The sequence below is a fragment of the Amblyomma mixtum genome, chromosome 2 (genome assembly GCF_055824585.1).
Source record: "Amblyomma mixtum isolate Tamu chromosome 2, ASM5582458v1, whole genome shotgun sequence".
In the NCBI taxonomy this organism is placed as follows: Eukaryota; Metazoa; Arthropoda; class Arachnida; order Ixodida; family Ixodidae; genus Amblyomma; species Amblyomma mixtum.
Window position 1 is genome coordinate 284,658,717 of NC_143013.1, and position 13,115 is coordinate 284,671,831.

The 13,115-nt window shown below is 46.5% G+C and overlaps 1 protein-coding gene across 1 annotated transcript; it reads right to left on the reverse strand.

The window, feature by feature from the left end:
- Window positions 1-659: 659 nt before the first annotated feature.
- LOC149364317 (sn-1-specific diacylglycerol lipase ABHD11-like) lies at window positions 660-12,963 on the reverse strand. The gene is made up of 6 exons (XM_089574255.1): window positions 12,791-12,963; window positions 12,538-12,688; window positions 11,124-11,297; window positions 4,971-5,159; window positions 4,675-4,859; window positions 660-937 (listed from the first exon to the last, which is right to left on the reverse strand). Exons 1-6 carry the CDS (start codon window positions 12,916-12,918, stop codon window positions 793-795), a joined length of 972 nt encoding a protein of 323 aa, XP_089430381.1. The 5' UTR covers window positions 12,919-12,963; the 3' UTR covers window positions 660-792.
- Window positions 12,964-13,115: the final 152 nt, after the last annotated feature.

Here is a 13,115-nt window from a genome sequence, read left to right on the forward strand (position 1 = left end):
CTAGCAATCACGGGGTTGGGTGGGCGGCCTGACCGTCAGCAGCGGACGAACGCGGGATACGTGCATATATTCCTCTTCCCCATTTTTAACCCCCCCCCCCCCATCTAAGTGAAGCCGATACATGAAGCTGGTTTAGGAGCACCAGCGCTCCAGATAACCCCCAGGACGACAAAATCCATCCCGACGGGCCACAGAACCAGCTGAAAAGTCCATTACAGTACCCGGTCCTTTCCAATGCAAGTATTTATACCAGTTTCAAGCTCAACAATGTTCTTTGCTTATAGTTGTGCCATTGCGTTCTTGAATGCACGGCAATCTTCAACTACCTCTCTCTTCCAACAGGCAGAAACTTCTGTTTACCCCGTATACAGCTCTCCGTGCGGCTTGCAACAGCTTCTGTCCCATAGCTCTTCAGACCAACGTTTCACAGGTTCGCATATTTTCTGCCATGAAAGTCAGTTTTTTGCTTCCGAGTTGGCATGTTCAATGCCCTTCCACATATTGTAGCTCTGCTTTCAAATCACCTTCTGTAGCAAACCAAGTCTCTTCGACATCTCAATCCTGTTGGCTGTGCCAGACAATTTTTTAAGAGGCGAAAAAAATTATATTATTTGGCCTGTTCTCGTTGAAGCTCGTAACCACACACACACGAGCAGTCGTTTCTTCTGTTTGTACACAATATTTATTGAGCAATTTTTTTCGTTTCAGATAAGAGGGAAAGGAATCTATACATTTAACAAGCTAAAAATACAACAACCGCGGCAACGTATCACTACGAGAGAATGGATGTTACTATGTTGCATTGTCTGCAAGAAAGTTTTTGACCAGGTCCAAGAACTCTGCAGGCTTGTCAGCGTGAACCCAGTGCCCGGCACCTTTCACGTAAACGATCTCGGCTTTAGGAAACTGCTCCCTGATGGCACCGTGATCCCGCTTGCTGAAAAGGAATGAGGCCGAAGTGAGATGTTGACGACAGAGGGCAAATCTTTCTAATCACTGGCTGTGGACAGAGAGTTTAAATCCAAAGGGCTTCTATATGCAAAAACAAAACTAGCTGCTACCATTTCCGTTTCTGGGTTTTTTGGTCATCATCATTTGGCGCTTCTTTAAATTTTCAGCATAATGAAGAGACGTATTTAAAAGCCTATGACCAAGGTTATGATGATTGTCAGTGTACATTTCAGACCCGGTGGCTTGTTTTTGAACGCCACTGGTGAGCAGTGATTTTGAATGGCACAAACTGTGAACCAGCCTTGAAGACAACTTTTTTTTTGTCACGAGCACTTGACAGTATACTAACTTTTTGAGAAATGAGAAAAAAAATTGGCTTCCAATTTACCTGGTTAAGCTAAATGTGACTTAATGTACTAGCACATTTGCCCTTGTTTAGCTTTATCTTTGTTCAGCCACTTTCGTGTATCACTTTGCCTTGGTTCTGCCTACATGCCCATATATACGGAACTGGTCATTCTCTACAATCATAGATTGCAAGGAGTCCTCGTACCACTCCTGGCACAGCGGTGCAGCGGTTAAGCGATGCAGCGCTGCCCTGGCACGTGGCCGTTTCAGACAGAGACACCAGTGGGGCTTGAGAGACCCGGGTTGCTCTACCCAAGCAACCTCCCAAGACCAATCATTAATTTAACAGCCACCTAAATCACGTCACCTAGTGTGATTCAATCCATGAAGCACTTGCAACTAGGAGTTGGCGGGCTCGCACAAAATCCAAGAGCGCAGACCTTTACGGAGACACGGAGCTGCCTCCTCAGCCGGTACTGGCAGCTAGCACATGAGGCACAAAAGGAAGTAGCAGTCACAGCTTTTCTTTCAACCCATAGCCACTTTGCTTGTCAAGTGAACATGGCAATTATAGCAATTAGAGCTGCCTCGGTACGTGTCACAACTGCTGCTCCTCACTGTCAGCAGTCCAGTGTGTTGCCCACCAAACCCGCCACACTTGCGTTGTGCGGTTTCTATCACACACACAACATCTGTGCCCAGGGCTTTTTCAATTTTCAATTAGTTTTGTTTCCCAGAAAGATTCTGACAGCTTGACGGAGCCCACAAAATGGCCAACAAGGTAGCAGGCAATGACCCATGCAGAATAGGTCTGCACTTCCCAAAGCGACACATAGGCTATGAAGGACACCAGAGTGGAGGGATTCGGATCAAATGACACCATATGGGGTTCTTTAAAAGAGTAGAGACACCACAACTTTCGGAGTGTGCTTGTGCTCTGAAATAGTGCACACAACATTAGTAAACACAGATCACCACGTGGAGTTCATCAGTACTCAATAAATAATTTGTAATTAAGTTTTTTCTTCTGTAATTTCAGCTGCCTGACAATGGCTGCGACGTTACAAGGGAGTTTGAGATTACCTGAGGAAAACAAAAACTGCAATACAACAGCTGTTTTGTCATTTTTAATTCATTCCAACTCTTGCGCTAAACTGCTCCAAAAGCTGGAATGGCAACAAGTGAACAAAAAGATATTATGTTGTAGTTTTTGTATGTGTCACGTGATCTGATGTTCACTTGTGACGTCACAGCCGTCTTTCAACTGCTGCAACGCAACCGAGACTGGATGGAAGAATAAGTTCAATTATATGTTCGATGGTTCTGAGCACAGGCAAATTTCACATGGTGATTGACGTTTACTAACGTCTTATGCATGTCAGAGCTCATCCTGTCTTTTTCTATCCTTTTGTTCCAGCCCTAAGCACTAGTCTTTTTAATTAGTCTTATGCAAGATTTGAATCCAAAAATACACCTAGAAAAATTCTGGTCTCTCCTCATTTAACGTGCGCTGACACTGCACCACATACAAGTGTTTTCGTATTTTGCTTCTATCGAAATATGGCTGCCACAGCCTGGATAGAACCTGCCACCTTGAAATCAATAGCTTAATGCCAAAGCCACTGAGCCAGTGCAGTGGGTACACATGCAGAATAATTTTTAAAAATGCGCATTAAGACATGCACCTGTTCACGCCAAAGCACACAATTTGTTTTGTTCTCAATGTTTTCGTCCTATGTCTCTAGGATCTTTCAATATTGTTCGTATATATAGCCCTGTTTTTGATCTATGTATTGTTTTCTTCACTGTCCCACCCCCTCTGTAATGCGAAAGCCCTGAGGGTAAAATAAATGAAATGAAATGAAATGAAAATGAAATATGTCCCACACTGAGTGCTTTTTTGCCTTTAGCAAGGTAGCACACTCCCATCTTAGTTGCACAAATTCTCCCAGTGCCAATGTATCCCAGTGCCAGAGGGCAGGTAAGTTGCATAGACATTTTAATGCAGCATCGCTGCGCAACACAACACAAGGTTATAGCATGGCTGCCTGATCAACTCTCGGGTAGCCATATTAGATTTTCAGTTGCACCCCACACAGGCCGAGAAAGTTGCGAATTGCTAGGCCACAACAGCCATCTTTGTAGCTCAAAAAGTCAAAATTTTAAAGTTACTTGTGGGAATCGCTAAAACGTCCTGTACATATATGCTCAGTGTCTCCAAAGGATAACTGTGCGATATTCCTAACTTCTCCTTCTTAGGCCCCATAAAATGCACTTACTCCTAGGCCCACCTGTATCACACGACCCCACAGTTAATGGTTAAGACATGTTACACCGACAACGCTGCCACTTATCCAAAGAAAGTGCTTCGCAAACCTCTGTGAACAACAAAAACTGATGCCTTGGTAATAGTAATGTAACACTAAAACAAGCGATAGGTGCAGCGGCAAGGTCTATAATCGCCATCTTTCCCCTATGCATCTAAGAGGGGGAAGGAATGCCATGCATCAGGTTTATTCTGAAGTACTGATGTTTCCCCACCTCACACCGCACGATGCGGATAGTGCTGGATTACCTCTCTGCAACATCAACTGCAGCAGGCTTCTGCATTTGTCACCCCTCTCTCCACAAACCCTGCTTGGACCTACTGCTAGCATCAAATACAGTCTGCTGCATTTCAAAATAAAATGCTTAACTAAACAAATTCTGCACCTGTCGTGACACACCCTCCACTCCTAGTTTTCATGAGAAAAACTTCTCTCTACATCGCCCTTAATCAATGACATCCAGAAAACACGGAGAAGGCATGTGCCACATAGGAGCACTTTACCTTCTATTATACTCCCCAGTAGTGGTGATGTGCTTCTGCAAATGGTTTGCTAGTTTGTGCATGCAGCTGTAGAAGAATGAGAGGTTGTTGACCACACAAACAGTCCTATGGCACAAAGCTAGGGCTGTAAAATGGGCGAGACAAAACAGTCACCCTCGTTCTTCTGTGACAGCATGCAAATACAAGTGCACCCATAGTGGCAGTGCGTCACCACTGGTACGGTCTATACCAAAGGTGACCTGCTTCTGGGGAAAAGTACACTTTCATTTCAGTCAGCATCCTTCAATTCTATTTCTTAATAAAAAAAAATCTATGTTTAGAAGTTAGAAGGCAAGACTAAATGAGCACCCTCGCGCTGATCTTGACTTAATGCACGTAGAATAACTACACTAAGCTAGGCCAATAACTACTAATAACTACAAGGAGAACCCCAAGAGAACATGGAACAACCATGCCTGAGCTGCTCTCATTCTAACATGCCTAACAGTGACATGTGACTGTGTGACATGGAACCGCCTAATTACACACCTATCAGCTGGCCTCACCTCACATACGGAGAGTCTCCACCGCAGATGAACAAGGTGTTTCCATCGTAGCTCAGCCCCTTCAAGTCATGCATCTGAATGATCTTAGGAAGGTTCTGCTTGAGCGCCTTCAGGTTGAACTGCCATTCATAAAGGCGCTCTCCTTTCTGCAGGTTGGCCAACAGGAACTGGCGCACACCAACCTCCTGCACAACATGGGTTGTTTGCCTGTCAGGCATTCTTTTATCCGAATGATGGAAGGTGCCATTCAAACAGCTGCACTACATGCATTAGAATGTGACAAGCAGAACACTCACAGGTATGTCACTTGTTAGGATACGATCAGCCTCCTTGCGAGCTGCTGGTGATGACATGTCTGGCGACAGCTGAGGCAGAACAGTGTCCATGGCATTCATGTGGCTGACCAAGACATTGTCAGTGGTGACAATGGACGGCATGGTGACAGGGGAGACGTCTACCACCACGAGTCGTTCTACCATTGACGGCTACACGAAAAGAGATGAGACCAATCGTCTTCCACAGGAAATGCAATTAAACAGAGAAGAACAAGCTCAGTAAAAGGAACTTAAGGAAAAAAAGCATTGAAAATGCACTAAAAAGAAAGCTGTGCCTCTAGGCTTCAGAAAACTGTGTGCCAGCAATAATAATAAGTTTCCTTTGCATCGTGCTGACCATATCAATTGTTCAACTCATGTGGGGCTACTTCTAGATGTTTCTTGAGCCATTAATAATGTAACATCAAGCATTTGAAAATACATGAAAGCTAATCAAATTGAGTGTCACTACAAAACAGAAGACGGAGATAATCAATGCACTTCCAAAAACACTTGCACTTCACTGCACTAGAAAAGTTAAGAGAATAAGAGAAAGGGAAGAAAGAATTTATCTCAGAGCCGATAAAATCAAGCTAACACAAGGCACAAACCAACCTCAAAGGAAGGTTAGGAACTCACTCTCTATCCATCTGTAGATTCCGTAGGTCCAGCAGAAAAAAAAAATTAGAGCTAGACCTAAAATTGAAATCTTACGTATGAGCTCGAATTTCATGACATGGGCTTAAGGAGAAGTTTGTTACGTCCTTTATTGCTGGTAGCAGGGTACAGACTGGCGGGAAAGCCGCCAACACGTGACACATGGTAGCTCAGGGTTGCTTGGCCCTAAAGATTGTCCCGCTATAACACTCCTCCCCCCTACGTCACGAAGTCCTTCAGATACGCAGGGCGGCTGCGTTGGCGCTGTGGTCGCTGGACTTGAAGGGAAGCACTCGCTTCACGGTCCTCACCACAGGAAGCAGATTCGGTACTGGGCGCTGCAGCCTCCTCCAGTCTTTCTCCTTGGTCCCGTCTTCCAGGGTCCTCTAGGCTTGAAGGAATGCCAAGCCCGGAACACCCTGCCGGGGAAGCAACCAGCGGTTCCTCCTCTTCGCACATCCCAGAAGCGAAACTGTCCAATGCGTAGCTGGCAGAACGACTTCTGAGTTGGTCAACATGACGTCTCCATCGACGACCGTCCTTGGTGACGACCAAGTACGACACTGGTCCTGTGACAGCATCCACAATGCCCGGCAACCACTTGGGCCCATAGAGATAGTTGCGCACAAACACTCGATCCCCCACATCAAACAGTCGCACTGCCTGGCTACGGCGCTGCATCACCTGCTCTTGTTTCTGCTGCACACTGGACTGCAGGTCAGGATGCAGACGCTCTAACACAGTTGAAAGTTTCCTGCCCATTAGCAATTCGGCCGGGCTCTTGCCTGTTGTAGCATGAGGCAGGATATGCTGGGTCATTAAAAACCTAGCCAGACGTGTGTCGATATCGCCTCCAACCATTCGCTTGAGTACTCCCTTGGTTTCGCGCACCATGCGTTCTGCTTGACCATTCGAAGAAGGGTGATATGGGGCAACGGTCACATGTCGGATTTGATTCCGGCACATGAAGTCTCTGAACTCCTCCGAACAAAAGGCAGTGCCATTATCAGAAACAACAGTTTCTGGAATGCCATGGGTAGCAAAAAGGAAACGAAGCTTCGCACAAACTGTAGCTGTCGACATGGAATTCATCCGGCACACTTCCAACCACTTTGAGTGAGAGTCCACCACAATGAGGAAAACTTTGCCTTGGAAGGGCCCAGCAAAATCGATGTGTAGTCTTGTCCAAGGACGCTTGGTGAATTCCCAAGGGTGAATCTTTGCAGCTGCTGGCGCAGACCTGGATTCCTGACAACGTGCACAGTCTCTCACCTTCTGCTCAACATCTCTGTCGATTCCTGGCCACCACACGGCTCCTCTGGCAAGCCCCTTCATCTTGACAATTCCTGGATGAGTTGTGTGAAGAATGTCCATGACATACGGTCGAGCTGGCTCTGGAATGACCACACGACTGCCCCACAGCAAACAACCTTGGTACACCGACAGTTCATGCTTGCGGCTCACAAACGCTGCAAACTCTTCTGGCAGCTTACCCTCTGGCCACCCATGCTGCACCCAATTGCAGACTCTAGCCAACAGCTTATCCCTTGACGTGAATCTTGCCACCTTCCTAGAGTTCCATGCTACTTCCGGCGCCATTTCCAGCATCCCTACTTCCCCAAGACGCTGCTCCTCTTCCTCTGCCCTACTGGCTCTCAGTGGTAAACGACTGAATGCATCAGCATTGGAAAGCTTCTCCGCTGGTCGATACTCAATTTCATAGTCATAAGCCGATAACATGAGGGTCCAACGCAGCATCCGTGGTGATAGCACCTGGGGAATGGGCTTGGCATGGTGCAACAGTCCTAAGAGGGGTTTGTGGTCTGTCACAATTTTGAAATGTCTCCCATATAGAAACTGATGATACTTCTTTATGCCAAAGCCGATGGCGAGCGCTTCTCGGTCTGTCTGGGCATAATTCCGTTCTGCCGCACTCATAGTTCTCGACGCATATGCAACCGGTCTCTCGCTGCCATCTTCGCACACATGACTCAACACAGCACCCAGTCCGTACGGGGATGCGTCACAGGCCAGCACTAGGGGTTTGTTGACATCATAGTGCACCAGAACATGTGATGACTGCAGCAGATCTTTCGCCTGGCGAAATGCTTCTGCCTCAGCTTCCATCCAACGCCACTCGCGACCCTTGTCCAACAGCCGGTACAGTGGCTCCAAGGCATGAGCTGCTCCTTTAAGAAACTTGTTGTAAAAGTTCAGAGCTCCTAAAAAGGCTTGAAGTTCCTTTTTGCATGTCGGCTCTGGGGCCTTGTGAATAGCACGCACCTTGTCTTCTGTCGGCTGCACACCTGCAGAGTTCACACGGAATCCCAAGTAACACACTTCCTCAACACAAAATTGACATTTGTCAAACTTTAGTCGCAGACCGTCTTCATGAATTCTTTTGAGCACTTCTTGTAAACGAGCATTGTGCTGCACCTCATCCTTTCCACCGATCAAGATGTCATCCAAGAACACAAGAACACCATCAATTCCATGCAACAGTTCTTCCATGTACCTCTGAAAGATAGCCACTGCCACTGCCACGCCAAATTGAAGACGGGTTACGCGGAACAGTCCCCGATGTGTTGTAACCGTCAACAAGTCAGCTGTTTCTTCATCAACAGTCTTCTGTTGATACGCCTGTCCGAGGTCTAGCCTTGAAAACTTCGAGCAACCTGCCAGCCTGGCAAACAGCTGCTCCGGTGTCGGCAGGGGATACGTCTCCCACTGCACTACACGATTGACTGTGCTCTTGTAGTCCCCACAGATCCTTATCGATCCATCTTTTTTGACAACTGGAACGACAGGTGTTGCCCACTTCGAGTGCCGCACAGGCTGGAAAATGCCTTGGCTCACCAACTTGTCCAGTGCTTCGTCCACCTTCGGTCTCAATGCAAACGGTACTTGTCGTGGCTTCAGAAATCGCGGCGGAGCTGCCGGGTTCACCTCTATGCGTACAGGAGGCCCTTTACTTGTCCCAAGTCCAGGCTCAAAGACTGAAGAATACTTCTTGAGCAAGGCTGTTGTTCCCCTACTGCCAGTTCGACTCGGCTCGTACACACTGTGAACACCACTCAGACTTATTCCCAAAGACTTGAACCAGTCCCGACCGAGAAGTCCGATACTAGCACCCTTAACCACCACCAATCGCAGGCGATGTTCCTGCCCCTTGAATTCCACCTTCACGGTCAGTTCACCCAACACTCGTAGTTCCTTGTTATTGTAAGCTCGGAGATGAAGAGTACTTGGGCGCAACGCCCTTTTCGATATTCGCAGCTTCTGCATAGTCCGGTCGTTGATGACTGAACACACTGCACCAGAGTCCACCTCCATCTCTAGGGGACTTCCGTTGACGCGCACTTCCACTCTCACGGCTGGCTCTTCACCAGACAGCACGAACACGTCGTAAACGTCCGACGCAGCATTCTTGTGACGGCCTCCACCGGCCCGTTTTTTGTTCTGAGAGTTGGGTTCAGCCGAAGCGCGAGCTGCCGCCTTCCTCCTGCATGCTCTCACTATGTGCCCTCGTTGCTTGCAGAAGTGGCACTGCAGATTCATGAATGGGCAACTGCTTGGCGAATGCGCACCCTTGCAGCGGAAACATACGCTTGTGCTTCCAGGCGAACCAGCCTGCTTATGGGTACCCTCCTTGGCTGTCACTGGCGCAGAGACCTTCGCAACACACGGGTCGAAACGCTGCCCGCTCACGCTGCCAACTTCACACGATGCGGCACTGCCGCGAATTTGCTCGGTCTGTCGCTGCGCAGATTCCATTGCAATGGCTTTCTCCCGAGCTGTAGCAAACGTAAGCTCCGGCTCCGCCAGCAACCGACGCTGAAGGGTCTCGCTTCGCACCCCGCACACTAGCCGGTCGCGCAACATGTCATCGAGCGACGCACCGAAATCGCAGTGTTCCGAGAGACGTCGCAATTCTGCGATGTAGTCGGCAATTGACTCACCGGGCTGCTGTTGACGTGTGCCAAACTTGAAACGCTGTACTGTCACCGACGGTCGCGGCGAGAAGTGGTTTGAGAGACGCCTGACGATCTCATCGTAGGCCACGGCCGACGGCGCATCCGGAGAACAAAGGGAGCGAACGATGGCATACGTTGCTGGGCCGCAAACGCTGCAGAGCGTTGCTCGCTTCTTCTCGTTACCGTCGATGTCGTTTGCTTGAAAGAAAAATTCGAGGCGCTCCAAATACAAGGGCCAAGACGTCGCCTCTGTTGGAACGAATTCCCCAATCGTGCCCAGCGCAGTTGCCATTTTTACCTCGTCGCCAATTATATGTTACGTCCTTTATTGCTGGTAGCAGGGTACAGACTGGCGGGAAAGCCGCCAACACGTGACACATGGTAGCTCAGGGTTGCTTGGCCCTAAAGATTGTCCCGCTATAACAAAGTTCAAGCAAATTCTGTAAGCACATGTAACATAGTACCGACATAACAGACTCGTCTTCGGCCAATATTTGCATTTCACAATTTCACACACTGAGCAAAACTATGAAGTGCTTCTCGATGTGAGCATGAATCCAGCTCATGGCATGATGGTACACCAAATACTATATGCATATCCTTATGACAGAGGCACCACAATTGTCGTTAAAAACTTTGTTTTTGTACATTTCTTGTTTTGCATAACAGGTGTTAAAGAATCAGCTGAGCTCAGGAAATTTGCCAATTTTTCTTCTGACATCATTTTTGATAGCAGAAATGCAAATGAGTGCAAGCTTTCCAGAAATCGGCCGTGCCCACACATCACCTTACCCTGAAAGGCCAAAAAAGCATGAGAGTCACTGAATAATGTACAGGAAGGTTTCAGCATCAAAAACCGGAAATCCAATTTTATTCCCAACTTAGCTTACCCCGAGTCCTTAATATTAAATGTGTGCTATTCATCCATACAGTTCGTTTTTTATTTACCACCAATATTTTGCATTAAATATCAAGGTTAGAGGAGCTAACAAGCAGGAAAATACGGTTTTGTATGCACATTTCTTGAAATCTGGGTTTAAAATCCAGGCACCTAAGCAACGGCGAGCTACAATGTAGCTCTAAGTGGCGTCATGGCAAACAGCTAGCTGTGCCAATCTTTCACCTCATTTTCATGCAGTGAAATATTATCACCTAAATATTGCATTGCAAAGTTGTTTGTCTTAAACAAAAACAAATAAATGAGGACAAAGCTCTCTTCACTTAGAGAACAAAGTGAATGGATAGAACATTTTTCAGAATGGTTCTGCAAAACCTTCTCACGGAAATGTGCCTCACCTGATTCACTGAGTACAGCTGCAAGAAGTACTAATGCAGTTTTGGCTTGATGCAGCTTGCATGTACTAGATTCTTTGAATGCATACCAACCAGCCTGTGGCGAGCCACCCAAATGTATTGCAGCAATAATTTTCTGTTTAGCTGAAAATAAAACTGAAGAGAAAGGAATTCAATTTGAAGCAGTTCAACAAGAAGCTTGAGTCCTTACTCGCGTCAGTGCAAAAGTCATGGCTGTCCGACCGCCCATACTGTGTCCAATGAGGGCAATCTTCTGAAGGCTTCGCTCTTTGCAGAAAAGGTCTACATCATTGGCCATCAGTATGTAATCCATGTCATCCGTGTGTGGGCTTTCTCCATGATTGCGGGCATCGAGAGTGTACACCTGCATTCGTTTACAAATTACTTCATTATACAGCGGAATCTGATATACAAAAGCCATGTATACACTTAGCATTTGACAATTAGCGTTGTCATCTCATCTGCATTGAAGAAAGCAGTACTGGCTTTTATATTCAACACAAACTATTCAGACCAACATCAACAAGCGGTGCTTGAACTTTAATAATGAACAATGAATTGTTAGTTTGATGCTAAGTAAATGTCTCATGTCGTGTCGTATACCACTGTACTATCAGGTTGAAATAAACTTTTTCACAGTTTTACGTTTAACAGTGAGATTCACAGGCAACATGAAGGGTCACATCTAATGCACATTAAACAACCTGTTATGCATTTGCTCCACATTACAGGCTCAAAAAATGTTTGCAAAAAGGTGTTTGTGGTTAAATCAAACCTGAATCTCCATATGCACCTAACCTGAATTAGCTGAGGCAGCAAAGAACTGATGCATTCAAACAGAGCGGCATATAAAAAGCTTATCATTTCTGCCAACTGCCCACATGAGCAACATTTACAAAGCAGAAGTTTGGAAGTGCATGCTTACATCTGCAGACCATTCCATCTCAATGCATTTTCTGAGGAAATTAAATTCACTGTATATTTCGCGACATTAGTCACATGATACCATGAAGTAATATGCACAGGCGGAAACAATACGAAATCTGCATCCATAACAATAAGAAATCTGCATCCATAATGCAATAATTGTTTCGGACATGTGTAGTTACAAACGGAGCATGTATACCCACAGCAATACACGAAACAATACGGCAGACAAACTTCAGCACACATGCTTCGAAGTATTCAGGAAACAGTAGAATGTGTTATGCAGTTAAAACAGATATTTCATAAATTGCTTCAAGAGCTCGATCCCGCTCAAATGCTCTATATGAGCGACATTATTTTGCAAATCGCACTTCGAGTTTAGAAAGTAAATGCGCAAGCGGTGTGCTTTTTTAAAGTTTCGCCGTCGAAGCGAACCTTTCAGATTTAATAGCACTAAAAAATGACGAATCCCTGCTTGACCGAATGGCGGTATCTAGCTCTGCGTCGACCCTTTCCGCGAAGTCGAGGTAGCGAAGCGCTGCCCGCTGTCCGTGTTGACAGCGACTGCGTAAATTCAGACACTCGAAGCAATGTGTTTACTAGACGCTAAAAAGATGAACTTTCACCGGAAGTTCTGACCGCAGTCATAACACCTAGCCGAACCGGGCTTTTATTACCTTACGTTTCGTGGCGTTCACCATCGCTTTGGACAGACTTTTCCAGTTGTTCTTGCTGCCAAAAAGCCCGTGGAGAATTACAATAGGCGGCTTGTGATCTTCGGCTTGTGTTGATTCGAATGATGCGAAAGAGAGGGAAACATCCTTTGATCTGGAACGATATTGGCATGGAGAGCATGAGTGCAATGTGCCCTTTTTCGTCTGCTGCAAAAGCGAATAGTTCTACTTTAGCAGCGCCAAAGTGACGGCATACCCTGCTTGACTGCCGCAACTCGCAGCGGATCCCCTGACAAGCGCCTCTAAGCATCCACAGACTCGGATTCGCGGTTGAAGTGACAGACGCTTTGTAAGGAATCTACCGCACCACGCCAATGCATGCATTTCGACGAGCCGGACTGAAAAGTAACCGTGCGTCACATCCTTTTTACTTCAGAAGCGAAACTGGATTGGCCAGCGAAAGCATAGCGAGGCATAAATCGCACAAACAGCATAAACTGCATTTAGTGTTTTAACTTTGCAAAGAAGCCCAATAAAATATGTTTGATGCAAATTTCCCATTATATCAAAATTCATAGGTA